This window comes from Drosophila rhopaloa, unplaced genomic scaffold (assembly GCF_018152115.1).
Source record: "Drosophila rhopaloa isolate 14029-0021.01 unplaced genomic scaffold, ASM1815211v1 contig_115, whole genome shotgun sequence".
Classification (NCBI taxonomy): Eukaryota; Metazoa; Arthropoda; class Insecta; order Diptera; family Drosophilidae; genus Drosophila; species Drosophila rhopaloa.
In genome coordinates this window covers 11,186,604-11,206,927 of record NW_025334990.1, presented here as the reverse complement: position 1 = coordinate 11,206,927, position 20,324 = coordinate 11,186,604, and the positions used below count along the sequence as shown (strand labels likewise).

General features: G+C 39.5%; 4 protein-coding genes across 4 annotated transcripts; 1 reads left to right on the top strand and 3 right to left on the bottom strand.

Moving 5' to 3' along the window:
- Window positions 1-2,445: 2,445 nt before the first annotated feature.
- On the bottom strand, window positions 2,446-4,658 carry LOC108046169 (cytosol aminopeptidase). The gene is made up of 2 exons (XM_017125745.1): window positions 4,345-4,658; window positions 2,446-4,180 (listed from the first exon to the last, which is right to left on the bottom strand). The coding sequence occupies exons 1-2, from the start codon at window positions 4,444-4,446 to the stop codon at window positions 2,678-2,680; spliced, it is 1,605 nt and encodes a 534-aa protein (XP_016981234.1). The 5' UTR covers window positions 4,447-4,658; the 3' UTR covers window positions 2,446-2,677.
- A 2,835-nt stretch (window positions 4,659-7,493) lies between these two features.
- LOC108046174 (phenoloxidase-activating enzyme 1) lies at window positions 7,494-8,722 on the bottom strand. Its single transcript, XM_017125751.2, has 4 exons — window positions 8,507-8,722; window positions 8,250-8,298; window positions 8,010-8,188; window positions 7,494-7,948 (listed from the first exon to the last, which is right to left on the bottom strand). Exons 1-4 carry the CDS (start codon window positions 8,715-8,717, stop codon window positions 7,500-7,502), a joined length of 888 nt encoding a protein of 295 aa, XP_016981240.1. The 5' UTR covers window positions 8,718-8,722; the 3' UTR covers window positions 7,494-7,499.
- A 204-nt stretch (window positions 8,723-8,926) lies between these two features.
- On the bottom strand, window positions 8,927-9,998 carry LOC108046164 (serine protease grass). Its single transcript, XM_017125740.2, has 4 exons — window positions 9,803-9,998; window positions 9,626-9,674; window positions 9,398-9,573; window positions 8,927-9,336 (listed from the first exon to the last, which is right to left on the bottom strand). The coding sequence occupies exons 1-4, from the start codon at window positions 9,969-9,971 to the stop codon at window positions 8,927-8,929; spliced, it is 804 nt and encodes a 267-aa protein (XP_016981229.1). The 5' UTR covers window positions 9,972-9,998.
- A 1,359-nt stretch (window positions 9,999-11,357) lies between these two features.
- On the top strand, window positions 11,358-12,146 carry LOC108046175. The gene is made up of 2 exons (XM_017125752.1): window positions 11,358-11,888; window positions 11,951-12,146. The coding sequence occupies exons 1-2, from the start codon at window positions 11,358-11,360 to the stop codon at window positions 12,062-12,064; spliced, it is 645 nt and encodes a 214-aa protein (XP_016981241.1). The 3' UTR covers window positions 12,065-12,146.
- Window positions 12,147-20,324: the final 8,178 nt, after the last annotated feature.

Genomic DNA, 20,324 nt, shown 5'->3' with positions numbered 1-20,324 from the left:
GCAGCTGATTAACGGTTGGCTTTTATGGTTAGCTCAGTTTTTAATAGCCCGGCCAGGAATGCGCACAAAGGGGCCTAATTAGCGGCATTTAACTAAGCCTCATGTTTTGGCGACGTGATCCTGATTATTACAGCAACAACAGCCAGGGCGGTCCTCCATAAAGGACCCGAACTCCACCTGAGTGCCCACGAGTCGGTACATTGAATATGTAAATTTTGTGCTAGCTGGCGCACAGCGGGAAAGCTTTTGCTGGCGAGCTTGATTAGTGAATGCCACCGACTCCGGGTCTTATTCTCCGGCATCCCGTATCCCGTAACCCGTATCCCTATCCGTATCCGTGTCCTGGTCGTGGCGCGTGTCCCTCCACAAACACCGGCAAACGCACCCGCTCTCGTTCCCCCACTTAACGACGTAGTTAGCGTTAGTTAACGTATGTACGTGATATCGTTAAACTTGGTCTAACGTTACCAGACCGCCATCGCATAATAAGTGTCTTATTAGTTATGCCGGTGTACACTGTACACTAAGGAAAACGGTGTTACTCCCAAAAACTAGATCAAAGTCTGTAAAAAATAACATTGGGATACATAGTTTTCTATGATTCTAAAAATCTTTAATTTTTCAATACTTTTACTCACTATTGAACGAAGTTAAGAACCTAGAAGCATTAAGTGCAGATTATAATTATAATAATAGCCATAACCAACTCAAAAGAGGAAGGTATAAAACTAAAAAATATTATTTCAAATCATTGCAATATTGTGTTACTTGTTGTACCCCTTATTCGAAACCTTTCTTAAATCTATTTAAAATAAATCCAAAATTAAATGTATGTGCTTTTCTTCTAGTAGAATTTTAAATCCAAGAAAAGTCTTTTCTTAAATGTCTTCTTCCTCCCTCTTCGTCTCTTTTTTCCCAGTGTAGCTGCGGGATCCTGGACAGGCAACCCGTAGCCAAAGGCAAGCCCAGTTTTGGGACACGCACCACTAAACTAGGAGACACTTTCCATGGCCAGGGGCAAGTCGAAACTTGGTCTCCCGACTGGCGTCTCATCAATGGCCAAATTCTGTTTGCTTGGCTCAACTGTTGCCCTGAATTTCAATTTGTTGTTTGCTTACCGCGTGTGTGCACTGATATGTTTATGTGGCTGTGCCAGAGGAATATTCCTCATGCTCGCAATTCGCTTCAATTAGCCAATTGTTGGCTGTCCTCCTTGTACGTCTTGTGTACGCCTGCTGCCAAATTGGTGGGCATCGATGGGTTTTAATTAAATCAAGGCAAATACTGAGGCCAGTCAGCAGTTGTAAAGTTTTCCTCGCTCGGAATTCTTACGCAAGCAGGTCCTAAAATAACAAACAGCCTGAAAATCTATTTCCAAGATAAAATTAACGCTCTTCTCGGCGGAGTTTGGGGGAAATGAAAATTAAATTCCAAACAGCCGGTGGCCCTCTTTCGGCAGGTGGGCTCTACATATTTCCCCCGTCCAAAAGTGGTGGTGGTTTCGGTGGGTGGTGGTGCCGTTGCTGTCCAGGTAATCGCCAGCGTGTAGTATTTGCTTTTGGCGCTGCTTGTTTATTTTTTAATTTCCTTCCAATTAAGCAACAAACAAGATACCGAAAACGAAACTGAGACTCGGTCCCGAGCACAGTCGCTGCGATAAAAACGCGCACGAATCAGCGACGAAAAAGAAAAACGAGAGGAAGACACCAGAGGTAAAATTAAATCAATTCCAAAGACCATGCTGGAAAATTCATTAAAAAAGCTATTCTATTTGTGGTGGTTTTTTTTTGGTATTTTATGTAATTTTGGAAGGCCATTTTATCAGACAAGAAACAGAGTGATGGCAATTTTATTCTACATTTACACTGGACATTTGATATACAAATATATAGATATATATAATAGATTACATCCAATAAATAAATAAATAGTTTAAATTAAGAAACTTCACTATTTTGTATAATTTGATACATCTCTTTACCTCTGAAATTTGTTCTACCTCAAGATAAATAAGTTTACCCTAGCATATCTTTAAAAAATTTGTAAAAATAAGTGATGTTGGCATTGAAAACTTTGAAGCGAATATATTAGCTCGGCATGATGTGCGGAATATGTAGGAAAATACCTTCGTCACGCACACATATTCGACTCTGAAAAGGACTGAAAGTTGTCCCTGTGCAGGTCATTACCTATGCAAAACATGTGCGCATTAATAAGGAATGTGCGCTGGGCCTCACATCTCTTTTTTTCAGCACGTACACATCCAGCGTTTTCTTGGAGCAATTAGGCCATAGTACAGAAATACCCGAATATGCTGTCTTTTCTGGCACTAATTAGGCATATGTAAACGAGCCTTGTTGGTCAGCACTTAGACCTAGTTAATGGAGGACTAAAGCAACTGTTCCTTAGTTATTTTTAAAGTTCTGATATTAAGACAAAGATTACTTCACGAATATTGACAATTTATTTCAGTTTACAACCATACTGATCACAGAATAAGTCTCTCTTAAACAGAGGCTTAACACCATACCGACTACGAATTAACCCACAAATTGGGACGTCATATGGATAATAAATAACAAGTGACGCAGCACACATTAAGGACACTGAATTTACAGACAAGTATATCGGGATCGCTCCGGATCCGTCGTCAAGAACTCGGAAGGACGAAGATGCATCACTTGCAGGCCATTTGGTAGAGGAACTGGATGATGGACCGGGTCGGACGTCCCGTCATGCTGTCCTTGAGCAAATACGGAGGCACTCCGTGCTTGGCCAGCATTCCAGTGCCGTGGGTGTCCAGGTGGACCCAATCCGAGCAGGGCACCAGTTCGAACAGGATGGCAGCTGCCAGGCAGGATGTAGCATGTCCAGTGCCCCTGTTGCAGATGTCGTAGGAGGAGAGGGGGGCGACTAGACTGCGGAAGTACTTCCACAGGGGCATGCGCCACAACCGATCGCCAGTGAGAGCTCCGGCCTTCTGGAAGTTCTTCCACAGGAAGGAGTTATTGGTCCACAGACCAGTTGCCGAGGCTCCCAGTCCCTTGCGAATTCCACTGGCCATCGAACCCACTTCCACCACCAACTTGGGCTTGAATGTCGACTGGGCGTAGAGCAGGGGATCGGCCAGCAGTACAGTGCCGGCCAGGGAAATGTCCTTGATGCGCATGGTCTTGCCGTTGAGCAGGGTGACCACATCTCCCGGTTTGGTGGCCATTCCCGATGGCATATTCTCACACAAAGGCAGCACCGCCGACACATTGATGGGCAGCGAAAGGGCAGCTGCGGCTCGAATGGCAGCCACACAAACAGCGGCTCCGGAAACTGCTCCCCGGTACTCGTCCATTCCCTTCTTTGGGTGCAGGCACAGCCCACCGCTGTTGAAGGTCAACCCCTTGCCGAGCATCAGGATGGGCCGCTCCTCCGGCGAAGTGCCGCAATAGCTGACCTCCAGGATAATGGGCGGTTCGCAAGAACCCTTCGCCACCATGAGAAAGGAGTTGAGATTCTGCGTCTCGATCCAGTCCATGGAGCGCACTTCAACGGAGACGCCACACGGGCATAGGGCATCCACGGTGGCCTGGGCAAAGATCGAGGGGGTCATCTGGTTGGCGGGCGTGTCGGCCAGACGACGGGCCAAATTCTGGGACTCGGCCTTGAACAAGCCCCTAGTCCAAGCATCCTGATCCGTGGAGCCGTAGAGCTCTAGTTTCGGTATGGCCACGCGGTTGTTCTTGCGCTTATTCACATTGTATCGCCACACAGCCATGGCGGCTCCTTCGGCGGCCTGCTCCGGATACTCCATGCCGTCCACGTGGCAAGTGGTGCATCCCTGCATTTGGAGGGCACGGGCTCCTACGGCGGCACACACCCGCACGTTCTCCATTCCTTCGTCAAGGACCTCCTCGGCATTGTAGCCAGCACCCTCTTTGCCCAGACCCACAACGGCCACGGCCCAGAACTCCTTGTCTATATTCTGATACAGTCGACCCACTCCGAGCTCCCCGTTGAGTCCAGACTCCTTGATTAACTCGGTGATTTTGCCGCTCACACGATCATCGAACTTTTCGCCACCTGGCGATAGCTTTAGTCCCTTATCACCTTCCTTGGCATACAGACCCACCACCACGCCCTGCAAGTTGCAGGTGTTGCAGCCACCATCTTCGCTTTTGCATCTCACCTGGATTTTTAAAATATGGGAGGGAAAATATATAAAAATGTACACCTATTAATTGAAAAGCCTAAAAAAGGATTTTATGAAACGATTTTTATCCAATGCACAAAAGAAAATTACAAGAATGTTTTATACCTATCCTTAATACTTTCAGCTACTGTAAAAATTACCTGTTGGAAGCTTGGTCCCTTGGCGAAAATGAGTGCCTTTTGGCACCTGAATAATCCCAGCGTGGTCCGGCGCAGACAGGAGGCAACCTGAGTTCGAGTCATTTTTCTGTTGCAATTTGGATAAACTTCGCTGAAGATTTGCACGAATTCACAGAGAGTTGCAGACTATACTATACAACAATTTAGTATCACGACCGAGATAACCAGATCAATTGCTTAACACAGGAATAATGAAAAGTGTAATAAAAAAAAACTGTGTGTTTTTAATAAAAAAAGGAACGCAGTGTTTAGCTCTGTTGAGCTGGAATCGAGAAACTGAACTGAACGGACCAACTCACCAGATGACATATTGTCCATATCGACCGACAGTTTACTAGGATCACAAAAATATTTTTGCTGGCATAACATATCTATGGCACTTAACCAAACGTGATAATACTATTTGGTTGCCATCAAAGGAATTTATTTACCCATAATACCCGCGAACAACCTGGCCGCACTTGAAACTTTATGTGATGATTAAATTTGCAATTATCTGCAACAACACAGTGGCAACAACAACAAGTGCATTGCTGCATGCGACATAATGAAAAAGCGAATTGCAGCGGGGGATAAATATATAAAAATTGCAACCAAGCCGCAGACGAAACACGTAAAAGCAATAAAGCAATAAATTGCCCAATTTGAAGCACTATTGTAGCCAATAATTTGCACAGCCACTTGGCCGGTTTCTGGTGCAGAAATCCTTCTGCCAACCAGCCCAACCCCATCTTGCAGCCGAAAAACCAACCAATCGCCCACCACCCACTACCTCCCCCAACCACCCACCACATATAATTTTCAACAAAAATATTCACATTTGTCAATGTCGCGTGATTGATGTGGTAGAACGCATTTCCGCCGAGCCGAGCGGGCCAACCGACGTGCTGATGGGGCCAAATAAAAAACAGTCAGGCCAGTCGCAGAAATACATTGTTAAAAAATATGAATAAATCTGTTTTTAAATTTTTAATAATGCCATAAGTATATATCACTAATATAATCGGATATCTAATAACTGATGTCAATATAAAAATATTGATATTTTAGCATATGGGCTTTGCGGAGAAAAATGATTGGGAATTATAAAGAATTTTAGTTAAAAGCCCAATTCAGGTTTGACCCAGATTTGTATTTTCAGATGAGAACTATCACTATTAGACACCATAACCAATTTTTGCTCAAAAATGCAATACATTTTAGATTTAATTTGTAAAATTCGGTAATTAACCATAATATTTTTTTTCAGTGCTTCAACACACAGTCAAGTAGGCAGTGAAATACACTTTTAAAATAATATAAATAATACTTACGGTTTTAAAATATTTAAACTATCGCTTGTGATTATCAGATATTAAATGGCGCCAGTATAAAAATATTAAAATTGTAGTATTTGTGCTTGAAAAAAAAGGTTGGGAATTATACAACATTTGCGGTAAAAGGCAAATTCAGGTAGCCAGACTCGTATTTTCAGTTGAAAACCATACAAATTTTTAAATACATTTTAACAATTTTTATTTTTAAAAGTCGTTAATTAACCAACATATTTTTGCTCAGTGCCTGAACACACAGGCAAGTAGGCGGTGCATAAAAACAAGCAAAAACATTCATTTTTTGTATACAAATGAGTGTGCACGAAGGATGTTGAGGCCAGGGACATGGACATTGCCATGGTAATATGTAGCCATGGCGGTGAATGTGAATGTGAATCTGGATCTGTGGATGTGGGTCTGGGCGTGTTGGCGACATTACGCGATTTCACGCATGATTTCAAATTAATGACAGCCGAGCACACAGTACACCTTTAAGCCAGTACAACAACATTGGGGATAGCGAAAATTTAAAATGTCCACCTCGCACAGGATGTTTAATTTCCTAAATGCATAAATCTCACTAATACGCACAACGAAACGCCAAATCTAAATCTAATGCGGTTAACGCTTTTTTGTGCGGGGTGCGTGGCAGCATCCGAAAATCATAAACAAACTTCAAAGAGGACAATGGCCAAAAAGGCAGGACGCAAAGCGTTTTGCAGCTTATTACGCACGGTAACCAGTAAACTGGATAACCTGCCCCAGCAACCGCAACAATTCAGAGGTCCTGGATCTGATGGCTCCGTGGGTGGTGCTTCTATATGTGTTACGGACGGAGGCCTAGTTGGTTTCCAAACACCCCCCACCCACAAAAACACACGTAACGCGTTCGTTTCCATTTCCGTTTTTTGTCCTCAGAAACACCAAATGTCCCACATAACACACCTAAACTTGGCCGGCTCTTTGGGGAAATGGCCGGGCGACGGAAGATCCTTTCACAATCGAACCCTCACCTTCTGCTCGGCTATTTGTTTGCTTTTGCCACAGAATATTGCCAATTGTTGCAGCATTGATGCAAATTTATTGCCTGCCGTCTGCCTTTTGTGCGCCTTTGCAGATTAAAAGAGATCCCAAAACTGATTTGGGGCTTAAGCATTAAATCAGGGTATGAAATGATTTCTAGTTCGTTATTTCATTACAATTAACCAGTTTTTTTTCGACTGAATTGTGCTTAAAGGGGTGTCAAAGTGCGATGGTACATTCACAATGATTCATTTTTTATTTTAATTTGCTAAATTCTTTAAATTGTTTATTGTAAAATTTTGAAAAAAAAACATTGATTAAATTATTATGCTGAGATGTCTCAGATGCTTATTCGCTCTACATTCACAATGATTCATTTTTTATTTTAATTTGCTAAATTCTTTAAATTGTTTATTGTAAAATTTTGAAAAAAAAACATTGATTAAATTATTATGCTGAGATGTCTCAGATGCTTATTAATTCGGTCATTACTTATTAAGATTCAATTTTTAATATAGGCTGTTAAAATATAAGTATTCTCTCTATATATAATACAATCTTTTTTTTGTATTATTGTTTTTGTTTTTATTTGTATTTATAATCAAGAAATTATTATGCGGTGTTGTTCTGAAAGCTTATTTAATCACTGATTATATATTTATTTTAATGAGTCACAGACTGGGATTTTACCTACAAGGAATATAAATACTAAACAATTTTAAGAATTAACAGAATTTGACAAGATATTTTTACAACGCAAAGTCATTGGGGGTATTCATTTCAAACATTTATTTGGGTACCGTTGGGTGTCATATATTTCTTGTCGTATGATATGGTGTTCGCAATCCAATCCGTGAAACTAACGACGTTTGTAAAAGCGGTGACTCCACTGCAAGGATTCGATCCTTTGCTGACAATCCCGACCAGAGCATAGACATCCTTGCGTTTATATTTCACCGTCAATCCGAGTGGGCTTCCAGAATCCCCAGTGCAGGCGTAGTGATGGAAATCTCCGGCACAGATGTGGGTATGATCGACGTTAAAGCCGTGTTGATCGTGACAGATTTCACGAGGGACTTGGGTTAGCTTCACGGTTTGTAGAATAGGGCTTGATGACCTGGTTTTTGTCGCTCCCCAGCCGGTGAGCGTTAGTTCCCTGGCTGCATCCACATCCCAATACCATTGGAACATGTTTTCATGCATGATCACACATATGGGACGAATGTTCTCTGTAAAAAGAAAGATTTTTAGAACTTAACTAGGAGAGTTTTGAGTGAACTAATAGCCTACCTGTATATTGCACTGGTTGGTCCAGTTTCAGCAAAGCTATATCGAAAGCACGAATCGACCTATATCGCGGATGCGTATATATTTTAATAACCATATAATCCCTATAAGGGGGAACACATCCAAAGCCGTCCACGCAGTCCTGTTCGCTGGTCCAATCATATTCCCCTAATCGAGCCATTCTATGGTCATAAATCGTTAACAACAAACATTATTTGTTCTTTAACTCAACAAAATACATACAATTGTTTGGCAACAGGAAAAACACAATGTGCAGCGGTTACGACGAAGGCTGAAAGAATATTTAAATAAAGTTAGCTTGATTAAAATAATTATATATCTTAATATATTTATATTTATAAATATAAATAATGCTTATCACATTTTGTTTCTATTTAACTCTGTTTTTAAATCATTTTAGATCATATTAATTACAAATTGTTTAATAATCAATCTGAATTTTGTTGTTATGTTTTTAAAAATACCAATAATGTACAAACCACTATTTATAAGGGAACCGCCGCAGATAAATTTCCAATCCGCATGTAAAAATGCCATCCATGGGGTTGAATTTAATTTGGCATTTCTGCCACCTGATATTCGCTTTCCTATTGGACTCAATCCGCAATTTGGCTCCAGTAATGATGCCGAAGTTGGAAAAACCCGGTTTCCAAACATCAAATAGACAAGCAAGCATAGAATGTACTTCATGGTAAAGCTTTGAAATGAAACTGACCAGAATAATCGGTTTTTGCAAATTAATACGCTACATACTTATCAGCTTCTCTGACCCCATTTATAAGGTTATCGTTATCATTTTGCGAGAAGTCAATATTTTGAATTTTTATGACAATAATAGACAATAGAAAGAAACAAAAATATAAATAAAATACAAAATACTATTTATTTAATAGTATATATTAAGAATTGTTATTGTTTACAATGGTGTGATTAATCCAACTTGAGTAACTCAGAACATTCGTAAATACTGACACCCCAAAGAAGGGTTGTCGCAGATGGCTAACAATTCCGAACTGAACGAATACCCTGTACTGACCAATGTTCACCATTGCGCCCAAAGGACCTCCAGAGTCGCCCTTTCCCACATAATGGCTACCATCGCCTGCACAAATATGGGTACGATCGACATTATATCCGAATCGGGAGCGACATGTCCAACGGTCGACCTGAGGAACTTTCGCAAGCTGAAGCCTCTCGCTTTTCTCAGTGTAATCCTTTGCGCCCCAACCGGTTACCATAAAGTTTTGAATGGAGTCTACATATCCTTGCCATCGCCTGTCCAATATCACGCAAATCGGCTGGATGCTTTCTATGTAAAATATACATATTAATTATTGATTTGACTGATTGGGACTTAAACCAATTATTACTTGAGTATACAACATTCTGGTTAAGTTTTACCAGGGCTATATCATAATAGCGTGCTGTTTTAAAATACGGGTACGTGAACTTTTTCACCACCCAATATTCTGAGTGCTGTGGAGCACATTCATATTCATCGCAATCATATAATCGACTCGCATCGTTCTCTCCCAATCGAACATATCTTTAAAGACACATGATTATTATAAGATTTTCGATTTTGAAATATTACTTACATTGTGGCATCATTATGTTTAAAGCAATGGGCAGCTGTCAGGACAAACCCTAAAAAAGAGTTGAAATAAACTTATAATATTTAAATTAATTTCACATATCTAATTTTAATTTGTTTGCAATTTAGAAATTTTGTTTTGCTTTCTCGAAATTAACAATTTAAATATACGAGTACAAACAATGATTGACAAGCGAGCCACCGCAAAAAAATGTTCCTTTTGCATGAAAATATGCCATCCATGGCACAGCATTTAAGTCAGCATTTATGCCTCCAGTTATTCGATATGTATATTTCGATACGCCGCACTTATTATCCAGAAGGTAAGCTAATCCTATAGAATCACGCATTTTATTGATAAAACAAAGTAAAAAGACAATGTTTAGCGTATGCTTCATCTTGAAGCTTTTAAATGCAACTGAAAAAGGTTAATTTCTGAAAATAACATTCTGTAAAGAGAATAATTTTCTTATCAGGAAAATACTTACATATGTATAAGCGCTGATTGTAAGTCAATGGATTCGAAGAATAAGAATGATTTTTTGCTCTTAAAAACAAACGCTTTTCCTGTGAAATTTATTAATACACTTATAACTTTTTTATAAGTTCTACTAAATGTAATTCCCCATCTAAGTTTAAAATTACATTTTTAGTTTACGGTTTTTCTTCAACAAATTTGTTATTTAGTGTTTATTTAGTTTTTTTAAAACCTATAAATTAATAATTTTAATTTTTTTTACCTTTTTCCCCAGCTGTTTAAAAATTCTAACTTATTTTGTTAGATTTATTCATAATCTCATTTGGCTTTGCCTTTAATAAACTGTGTGCACAGACAAATGTTTCGTGGTTTGTTGAATGAAGTGCAGATTTCTTCGGTTGGAGGTGGTGGGTGTATAGGCATGGAATTCTCAGAAGGCTCGTAAATTGCCAAATGCATAAATCACGCAATTGAATTCTAATTTTTCGGCTTCTGCAGACAACAGAACAATGTAGCTCGGCTTGTCTGGGACTGGGAAAGGAAATGCATTTCGAGTCTGAATCAATCATTATTTTTAATGCACAAATGGGAGCAATTACAGTCAGTTTGGGCCAGACAAAAGAATGTCTCACTTGATTTATCGAGGTTTAGCAAATGTTTGTTAACCATGCATCTTGTTTATCATGTGCGAAGTGGCTGCTTTGAATACTGGGTACAAACAGTGGCCAGTTAAATTATTCCCAGTTCGCCTGAAAGTAAAAGTGTACAGTGAAAAAATTATTATTATTAAATTATTATTATTAGTTTACTAGATGAATAAATAAATTCTTTGAATATACATGTATGATCCATCTGAAATTTAGGGCTTTGAATTTCTTTCATTAATTTTTTTAATCAAGCTAACTGTATCTTTCTTTTTAATTTGAATAACGGCTTAGACTTATTTAAAAATAATTATTTAATAAATTAATTTTTGTTTAAGCATTAAAATTCTTTGTTTGCAAGATTAATTATTACGCACAGATTAATAAAAAATGGAATTGAAATAAGCAATCATAAATTCGGTTAAATATATTTGATTAAATCTTAAATATTTTCTGCAGTGTAATAGTTTGTACGGTCCAAATAGTTGATGAGGCTGTTGGTGACAGTCTTCAATTAACACCTGGCACACCCCCAATGTAAAAGACAAAGACAAATATTGTACCCACATCAGTATATAAGCATAATATGCCTTCAAAACTCTAATAGTCGCATAATGGCTTTCTCCGCCTCAGTTTCGCTTTTTCTTGTGATCTCAGCGATCACCTGTTTAAATTCGGTTTCTGGAGATTTGCGAGCCGATCTAAAAGATTTCGCGGCATTAGTTCCACGCCGTCGAATTGGTTTTATCGCCGCCAGATACTATATCTTCGATCCCAAGTTCCGACAGGCTGTTGAGTTCATCCGCAGCGATGAGTTTCTAACGACCTGGCAGCAAGTTCGAGCTGCTCCAGATTTTGTGAATATCATTAACTATTTGACCGAAAACGGTTCGGGCTATGATATCACTACTCTTGTGGACAGTTTGTTGAATCGTTTGCGTGCGTATCAGCTGTCGCGCACTGTACCCGTGGAGTTGATGTTAAGACGCGATTTGACGACTTTCCTTTGGGATATTGTTCAAAGTCTTCCCCGGACCAGAATCTACTCTTTGATTTCCCAGAAAAAGCGACAGAGTAGCGAATTTGCAAAACTCTACAAGGCTCTCAGGGATAAAGAGTTCAAGGAGCTGGTGCAGAGTGCCAGGGTAAGATCTGCAGAAACTCTTTTAAATTATTATCTTGTTTTAATAAATATTCCTAATTCTAGCGTTCCGGACAGCTGCAAGCACCTATAAAAAAATTAAAACAAAAAAGCATTAATGTCGATGAACTTCTCCAAATTCTGTTTGAGGTCATCAGTTGGGGTCCCCAAATATCTTAGCTGATAGTGAGCTAATACCCATCCTAAGAAATTGGATACCTATATTTATTTCATAAACATATGAAAACTCATCAAAACTTTAGTTGAAAGAACAACATTTTAGTTGTATTTAAAATTTATAATAAAACTGAAAAGAAAACTATTTGTTTTGCACAGAGTTATCTTATACATTAAAAGTCGATAAAATAGTTTGTTGAAAGCAATTTTTCGAAAATTTGGAAAGTGGTTACACTAAAACATGACGAATAATTGACCCAAAAATACAAACCAAGTTAGAAATAATGTTTAGAGAATTAAACCACAATCATTTAGAGCTATGTCACATTAAAATCCGATGTCTGTAAGAAAAGTTATGAGCTTAGAAGTTTAGATTTTCCGCAAAGCCGTTTTTCGGAAATTAAAATGACGGAAAATCGACCCCAAAATACAAAACAAACTGAAAACACAGATTTTTGGAGAATTGAATCACAATCATTTTGACGTATGCCACTTTGAAATCGGATGTCTGTAAGAAAAGTTATGGGCTTAGAAGTGCAGGTATTGGACCACATTTCTGCAAAGACGTTTTTCGAAAATTTGGAAAGGGGTAACATCATTAAAATGACGGAAAATCGACCCCATTATACAAAACAAACTCAAAACACAGATCTTTAGAGAATTCAACCACAAACATTTTGAGGTATGCCATTTTGAAATCGGATGTCTGTAAGAAAAGTTATGGGCTTAGAAGTGCAGGTTTTAGGTGTCTTTTCGACAAATCCATTTTTTGAATATTTCGAAAGAGGTAACATCATAAAAAATGACGAAAAATCGACCCAAAAATACAAACCAAGTCAAAAACACAGACATTTAGAGAATTAAAGCACAATCATTTAGAGATATGCCAGTTTAAAATACGATGTTTGTAAGAATATTTTTGAGCCTAGAAAAAGCCACAAATGCTCACAATAATTTATATAAACTAATGGAAAATTATATGTATATGATTCTCTCATTTCCATAATTGTAACTTATTTGATTAGAAAACTAAGATTCATTAATTATTGCTATTGTTCATTTTGAAGGATTTGCATTGCCCCTGCATCCCAAGAGTATTACATTAGAGGCTTGGTTGTCACCTTTTCACCTGATGTGCCGGCAGTACAATGTGGAAAATCAGCAAAAAAGGAAAATCCACATCGGCATAAGCTGGCGCACACGCACAATATGCCATCATTAGTGCAATACGAAACCAGGTCGTTTTGGGATGACAAAAACTGGGGGAAGAGAGCAATGCATCTTGCTGACGCAATTTCGCAGAATGCTTCATTGATTCGGATTTTGCGCCCAGCTATATATAGAGCGATATCGGGCGCCTAAAAGTCACTCCGACAAGTCAGTGCTAAATGTCAGCTGCATAAAGGACTTTATTCTGTCGAGCTCGGTGCATAATTTGTCGACATCGACATAGTTTTTATGGCTGGCAGTTGCAAGTTTATTTGCCACAAAATGCGGCCATATAAGCGTTGCCAAGTTTATTTTGAATGCTGTTTCAGTTGCTGCTGCTGGTGCTGCTGCTGTGATGTTGCAGCCATTGCCATTGCTGCTGAATATGCAACAAAAGTTGTTGCACTTGCAACGCCCACAACACACATGGCTAGTTGGAAAGCCAAGCCAAGCCAAGCCAAGCCGATCCAGCCCGGCCCACATCATTTTGCAGCAGTTTTCGGCTGACAGAGATGCAGAGGCGGCGAATGGGAACGAATGGGATGCCTCAGCTGGCAGTTTGGCCCCCTGCGGCTCCTTTTGCTACTGCCGCTCCCATTCGCCCTGCTGCCTCTGCTGTTGCCCCATTTTGCTTGACATTAATTTTATGCCATGTTGCTGGCGTGCCAGCGGGCCAAAACGCGCTTAAATTGTCGCATTTGTCTTGCCGTTTTAAGTTGCTGTTGCTCCTGCTGCATTGCATAAACTTTTGTGTAATCCTTTCAATTTGTTGCATACTTTTAGGCGGAAATTAAAATAACAAGCGCTACGTGGTGGCTGCTGCACTCGCAGAAAAAACGGTCTGTAGGTTACTAGAATTTTTATAATTTTATTTTTATTATATAGGCTTAATTCCTTGATAGATTTTTGTCAAGGCATGGCTAAAAAGAATTATCAAATATAAGTAAAGAAGAATATTTTAATCGCCTTAATCCATTGAAAATTTTAACTGTTTGTTTATGACCGAAAAATAAGACTAGCAGACTTTGTATTTTTTAAGAATTTTATAAATTAAATACTGCCCTAAAATTCCCAACTGGTTTTAGAGCTAAATACGAAAGACCTGAAAGCTCATTATTTCGCATATTAAATTAGGTTAGGTTAGAAAGTGTTTTATCCCCCAAAACATATTTTAAACTATTTATTCTGTACTGACCCATAATTTTTGGTGAGTGTACTTACTGGCTTAGTTACTGTTCTAACTTTTGTTGGGAAAGTTGTTCTACACGTGTTTTACCGTACCCTCTAGTTCATCAATTAGTAACCCAGACAACGTTGCTCCATTTCTGCTTCTTGGCTTTTTGGGAACCTCTGATTTGCCACCCTTCGTCGGTTTCCTTGAAGTGCATTCATACAGCTGGAATTTATGCTACGAATTTTGGTAATGAATTTTGCAAAATAGTTAAATTGAATTTTATGCCATGAAGGCACTTGTTATGCCAACTCCCATGTTGCTGCTGCTGCTGCCGCTGTTGTTGTCATTCGGCATCAAGTAAAAGTAAATAATTGCTGCTTAAAATGCTCGTCAGGAGTTTGGCCATGCACTCGTACTGCTACCTCATTCGTATTTTATTTTCATGCTTGGCCAACAGCCCGTTGGCCCTTTTTTCGGGTGGCCAGAATTTTGAGTGGCAGTGGCAGCAACAGCAGCAGCACCAGCAGGAGTTTCGTCCTGATGGGTCGATTTGTTTTTTGCTCCTTGGGCGGCAGACTCGTTACCGCCTTAACTGCAATATCAGTTACAGGAGTGACTGCTGCCGCTCTCTATTTCAAAGCATCCTTTTGGCCACCCCTGATACCCCTGATGCCCCTGATACCACCGATACCACGATTCCATCCTGTTCACTGGCTGCCGGTTATATTTCGACCAGATTGTCTGTATTTGCGGTTTGTGCGTACGTGACATGGATGTTCGTTCGACTGGCTTGCCTGCTTGCTTAACAATTAGTTTTAAAATGCTCCAGGACATATCCAGTTCTTGTACTCTCCAGCTCGTCCTCTCGAACTCATTAGAGCTGGGGTGTTTTTCCAGTAAAACCCACTGCGTAATCCTTCGAGCAAATAAAGCTACCATTTCCACTTCCACCTCCCGAAAACCCAGTGAAAAAACATGCTGCCAGATCGAGAAAAAAGGCGAATAAAAATCAACAACAACAATCAATGTTGTCCCGTAATCAATTAACGATTTAACGTTCGTCTAGGGCTGGTCAACTGGTCACTGTGCGCCGTCAGCATTTGGCGCCGCATCACCACCCCCTTTCCACCCACACCCCCCCATTTATCCTATCACCCCCACCCGCCTGCAATGGGTTTTTGTTTGTGTATGCGTTTGGGGTCGAAGGTCGGGGGTCATGTTGACAAGGGCTGCATGGACACGTCATCGTGGCTGCGTTTTGGGGAAGGCGCGAATGTCTTTGTGTGTGCAACTGCACTGAAAAAAAACAATAAGAAATATGAATGGAATCAATCGGAATTTCTTATCAGTTCTAAAAAGATTTTGGGATCCATCAAATGCTTTCAATGCTACTCGTTGTAAGTTGTTGTAAATTTAAGTCTCTTCATTGTTACTATTTTTTATGTTTTTATATTCTTCATACGTTTAGACTCTCGTTGCATTTTTTGCAACAATATAAGGATTTGTTGGTATTCTTTATAAAAAATCTTAAAAATAACAAATGCATTTTAAATTGGATCTAAAAATAATTTTTCTCAGTCCATCGCATGTGCCAGCACCGACAGGGCTGTCATCTCGCTGAAAGATCCTCTTAGCTCTTCCATTTTCGACAACGGGCGAAGTGTGCGAAACCCCCAGCGAAATTCGATAATCTGCAAATGGCAATCTCATTCTTGATTGCCTGCGAGCCACTTCCATTTGAAACAATTATTTGGGGGTGATGGCAACCCTGCGCCGCCTGCAAAAGTATTTGTTGGGGGCTAATGTGATTACTCCTGTCATTATTTCGTCGCTACATCCGTCTCTTCAATGGATCCGCACCCCCGTGAAACCCCAGCCCGCTGCCATTAAATTGACCACTGACTGGTTGTCCCCCCTCCCCCCATATATCTATATACATATACATACAAACACATACGTACGTGTGCGTGTCTGTGTGCATTTAACTGCACGTTTTCAAACTTTGACCCCGCGCTCCATTCCGGAACTTCCATCCGTGTGCTGGGGTTACGGGTTTGCGGGGTCGGGGTTTGATTGGTTATTGACTTTTAACAGAAAAATTGATGTAATGCAATTAGTTTTACAGCTAAACCGTTTGATGATTGTACAACAAAAACAAAAACAGCAGCGTTGTGCTAAACGAGCACTTTACAGCCAACAAGAGCTGTTTAATGGTACTGGTTGATGGAGGGTTAAGTTGTCTGGGTTGTGTGTGGACATCGCACATATGAGAGACATTCCGCACTTTGCTCTGCTCGTCCAGGATGAATCGCGAAGGTCCTGTAGTCCTGGCTATGGGTATTTATTTTCGACTTCTTACCTTTTAATAACTTTAAGATTTTATGAAGGTATCGCATTTATTATAGAACTTTCCTTTACCCTTTTCCTTGAATTATTTATGAAGCTTACAAAAAGTAATATTTACATCAGACATGAAACAAGATTTTATCTACTTTTATTTATATCATATATCAGACATAGGAAAGATTGATCTAGACACCATGATGGCTTTAACCCTTTCAAAATACTTTAAGCTTTATTAAATTATTACCTTGTTCACTTTAAATAATTAAATTTTAATTAATATTTCTTAGAACAGCCGTTGATTACGTATTAATTTAAGCTAATTAAAACACAATCGATCACCATTCGAGGGAATAATTCTTGCTGAGTGTGCTGTTAACCGAATCAATATCCATTTCCACCTCGCTGGCCAACTCCCATCCAATCAAACTTTCAGAACTGAAATCAGCTAAATGCTTTACCATTTCCTAAAACTGCAACTTTCCCGTAGAGTCATTTTCGAATTCATGAAATTATTAATTACGCCGAGGGCGGCTATCAATTACACGCGTGCTACGAAATTAAACCATAACGCGAAATGTTGCAGCAACAATAAGAACAAGATGGAAAGCGGCGAAATAACTACGGCTACAATGGCAACAAAAACGCCGAATCGAAATGCCAGTACATATGCGGCCAAATGAAGTGAAACATGAGCAAAAAGGGGGGCAATAAGGGTAGTTGAAATTTATTACAGTTGTACGAAACAAAGCGTAAAATTTTTGCTGCTTAATTGAAAAATATAAATTGTTGGCACACACACACACTACTACATATATGCGTGGGTAAATGAGTGTGCTTGTGTGTGTGTGTGTGCAGAAGCCGGAAGTAAAGTCAAAAGCAGAACAACAACATTAATAACACTGCCAACGGAAATAATAAAAACCATTTTAACGATGACGCCAAAAATGAAATAAAGAGGAATTGTACGAAAAATATACATAAAATGGCTCAATATTGTGGCAGTGCCAGTCATAACTGTAACTGTTAAATGGTCTTAATGGGCTACCGAACTTCCACCGTCAGCCAATTACTTTCTTTTTAGTCCGAAAAGTAAAAGTCTGCGCAGAACTTAGTTCAAGGTGTATTCTTAACGTATTGTTATACTTTCCCACCTTTATTTCTGATTTGTCGCAAATAAAAGTAAAAGTGTTTGCCTGATAATTAACTCGGAAAGTTTTACCATCTGATTTGTACAGAGAAAACTAATTCTTTAAGAATCTTTATTGGTATTACTATCCCCATTCATCCCCACTCAAAACTGTGATTTTCCCGGCTTAAAAAAAGTGAAAGTCTAGCGTAAGGAAAATCCTCACCTGATCCTCAACTCATCATCATCATCCATGCCCATCTCAGTTCAGTAATTTACAAGCGGAAAAACGACAATCAATGCGGGTCAATATTTGCCAGTTGTAAACAGAAACACCACCAGAAAAAAATGGTAAAAAATCACACATACTGAGGGCCAAAAGGCAAAAGAAACCGGCAAAAAGTCAAGTGCAAACAACAGGGGAAAAAAAAAGAATCAGGAAAATCGAGCGACAGGGAATCCAAGAAAATGCGACATGCAGGTAGCATAAATGGGTAAAAAAAAAATACAAACACAAGCACAATTATCACGACGTCCGCTGGGAGATCCTTTGATGATGAGCTTCCTGCACATCAAAAGCCAAAAATAGAGCAACGAAAGCGCCCGGAAAAGGCCACCGGGTCGAACAGGTGGGGCGGGCCCCAAAAAAGGATTCAAAATGGGTAAAAACGTAACGAACAAACAACGTGCCCCCGATGTCAGCCACACAAATTCCATCTCTCTCTGCAAGTGGGTGCCCGTTTGGGTGTGGGTTTGATTGAAGCTGCGCCTCTGATGGACGCCACCAGACTTTTGGGCACCCACAAAATCCAACCCAAACCACCAAAAGGCAAAAGAACACACATCCCAATGGACATAGGTAGAAAGGCAAACACGCCTTGACTCTCGGTCAGATATTCTGATTTGTTTGAGTTTCTACTTTTCGGGCTTAACAAATTAAGCGCTCAATCTGTAGGCCACGAAATGCGGAGGGGAAAAATCCCGGTAAAAAGAAAATCAAGGAGAAAACTAAAGGCAAACCAACTGGCAAAGTTATCAGCCGATGAAAAAGAACACACCCAAGTAGCTGTGTAAAAGGCCAACAAGAGAAACAAACCCAACAGGAGTACTAATCACCCCATCTGCAGTGCAAACTACACAATAACAAACTGCTGGCTAATCCATAACGAAAAACAATGGCACACAGAGAAAAAATTGTAATTAAACTGAAAGAATTCATATTCCAAGTATAAAGTCTCTTTAATTTTCAATTTAAAAAGTTTTGTTTTTAATAATGTTTTGATAATATTTTCAATAATATGTTGATAGAAATAAAAATGGTTTGCATATTTTCTTTAATAATTACTGTTGTGTATATTCGTGATATTTAAAGCTAGTAATATTTTTTAAGCCTTATATGTATAGTTTTATTAAATGTAAAAAATTGTTTTTCTTTGTTTTGTTTTCAACTTGTTAATTATTCTTAAACTAATGATTTCTTTTTCCACTCTGTATGTAATAACATAAATATATCTTTTCAAATATTCGATCAAAGTTACAAGGATAACGGTGTCGGTATGTTTTTATTGTAACATTTCATAGATTTCATAGGTATTTTTCCCAGTAAATATTTTTTGTGTTGTTTTTGCTTTTACGAATAAAGTTTATTGTTTTTGATTTTTTGCTGTGCAGTAATATTTATTCAAAAAAAAATCAAAAGCGGAAATCGCTGCATTTTAGGTGACAGCAGCGGCGGCAGCGATTGAAGTCAACTCTTCGTTAGTTCTGTTTGTTGTGGAGCCACCCACTGCTGCTCAGCACCGCCAAGTAACACCACCCACCACCAAATCCACCCAATCCACCCAAATTTACCCCACTGGGACTTGCGTGCGCCACCTGCGTGTGCTGTCGACGTTTTCCATTTGTTTGCATTCCGTATGCGATGTTGTGTGCTGTTGGCTCCTCGTTAGTCCTGTCGGTTGATTTTTCCCCAACCCGCTCCTTTCGGGAGCTAGTTTTGATGAATTTATTCGCTAAACATGTTTATTATTTGCCAGCAAATCACACAGCAATTTGACAGTTTTAAAAGTTTACTTGTGTCAGTTGATGTGTGAAAATGTAGCAAAATTCCGAGGGAGATGCTCGTGTATTCTCGATGTTCTTTCTTTGCTCCGCTGATTAATGGTTACCCACAAGTTCTGGCAGCGAAATTCGTTTGGTATTCAGTCTGCAGACGTTGTGCTGCCAAATCAATCTGCCACAGTTTTACCCACTCTCTCCACTCCAAAAAAACCTCCAAGTTTCCCATGGCAGCGATGTTAATATTTTAAGCTGCGTAATTAATTTAAAACCTTGTAATTAATAAATAACACCAGCGTGTAGTGGGCGGTGGGGCGTGCCATCTGCCCCCCCGAAAACGTTTTCGAGAA

What these genes read in the sequence shown, in the direction of transcription:
- LOC108046169 (XM_017125745.1), bottom strand. Translation starts at nt 4,446, where the DNA reads ATGACTCGAACTCAGGTTGCCTCCTGTCTGCGCCGGACCACGCTGGGA. An exon ending in AGGGACCAAGCTTCCAACAG is followed by an intron (nt 4,181 to 4,344) that starts GTAATTTTTACA and finishes TTAAAAATCCAG; the next exon opens with GTGAGATGCAAAAGCGAAGA.
- LOC108046174 (XM_017125751.2), bottom strand. Translation starts at nt 8,717, where the DNA reads ATGAAGTACATTCTATGCTTGCTTGTCTATTTGATGTTTGGAAACCGG. An exon ending in CGGTTCCCTTATAAATAGTG is followed by an intron (nt 8,299 to 8,506) that starts GTTTGTACATTA and finishes ATATTCTTTCAG; the next exon opens with CCTTCGTCGTAACCGCTGCA. An exon ending in TTTCCTGTTGCCAAACAATT is followed by an intron (nt 8,189 to 8,249) that starts GTATGTATTTTG and finishes TTATGACCATAG; the next exon opens with AATGGCTCGATTAGGGGAAT.
- LOC108046164 (XM_017125740.2), bottom strand. Translation starts at nt 9,971, where the DNA reads ATGCGTGATTCTATAGGATTAGCTTACCTTCTGGATAATAAGTGCGGC. An exon ending in AAACATAATGATGCCACAAT is followed by an intron (nt 9,574 to 9,625) that starts GTAAGTAATATT and finishes GTGTCTTTAAAG; the next exon opens with ATATGTTCGATTGGGAGAGA. An exon ending in CCAGAATGTTGTATACTCAA is followed by an intron (nt 9,337 to 9,397) that starts GTAATAATTGGT and finishes TATTTTACATAG; the next exon opens with AAAGCATCCAGCCGATTTGC.
- LOC108046175 (XM_017125752.1), top strand. Translation starts at nt 11,358, where the DNA reads ATGGCTTTCTCCGCCTCAGTTTCGCTTTTTCTTGTGATCTCAGCGATC. An exon ending in AGCTGGTGCAGAGTGCCAGG is followed by an intron (nt 11,889 to 11,950) that starts GTAAGATCTGCA and finishes TCCTAATTCTAG; the next exon opens with CGTTCCGGACAGCTGCAAGC.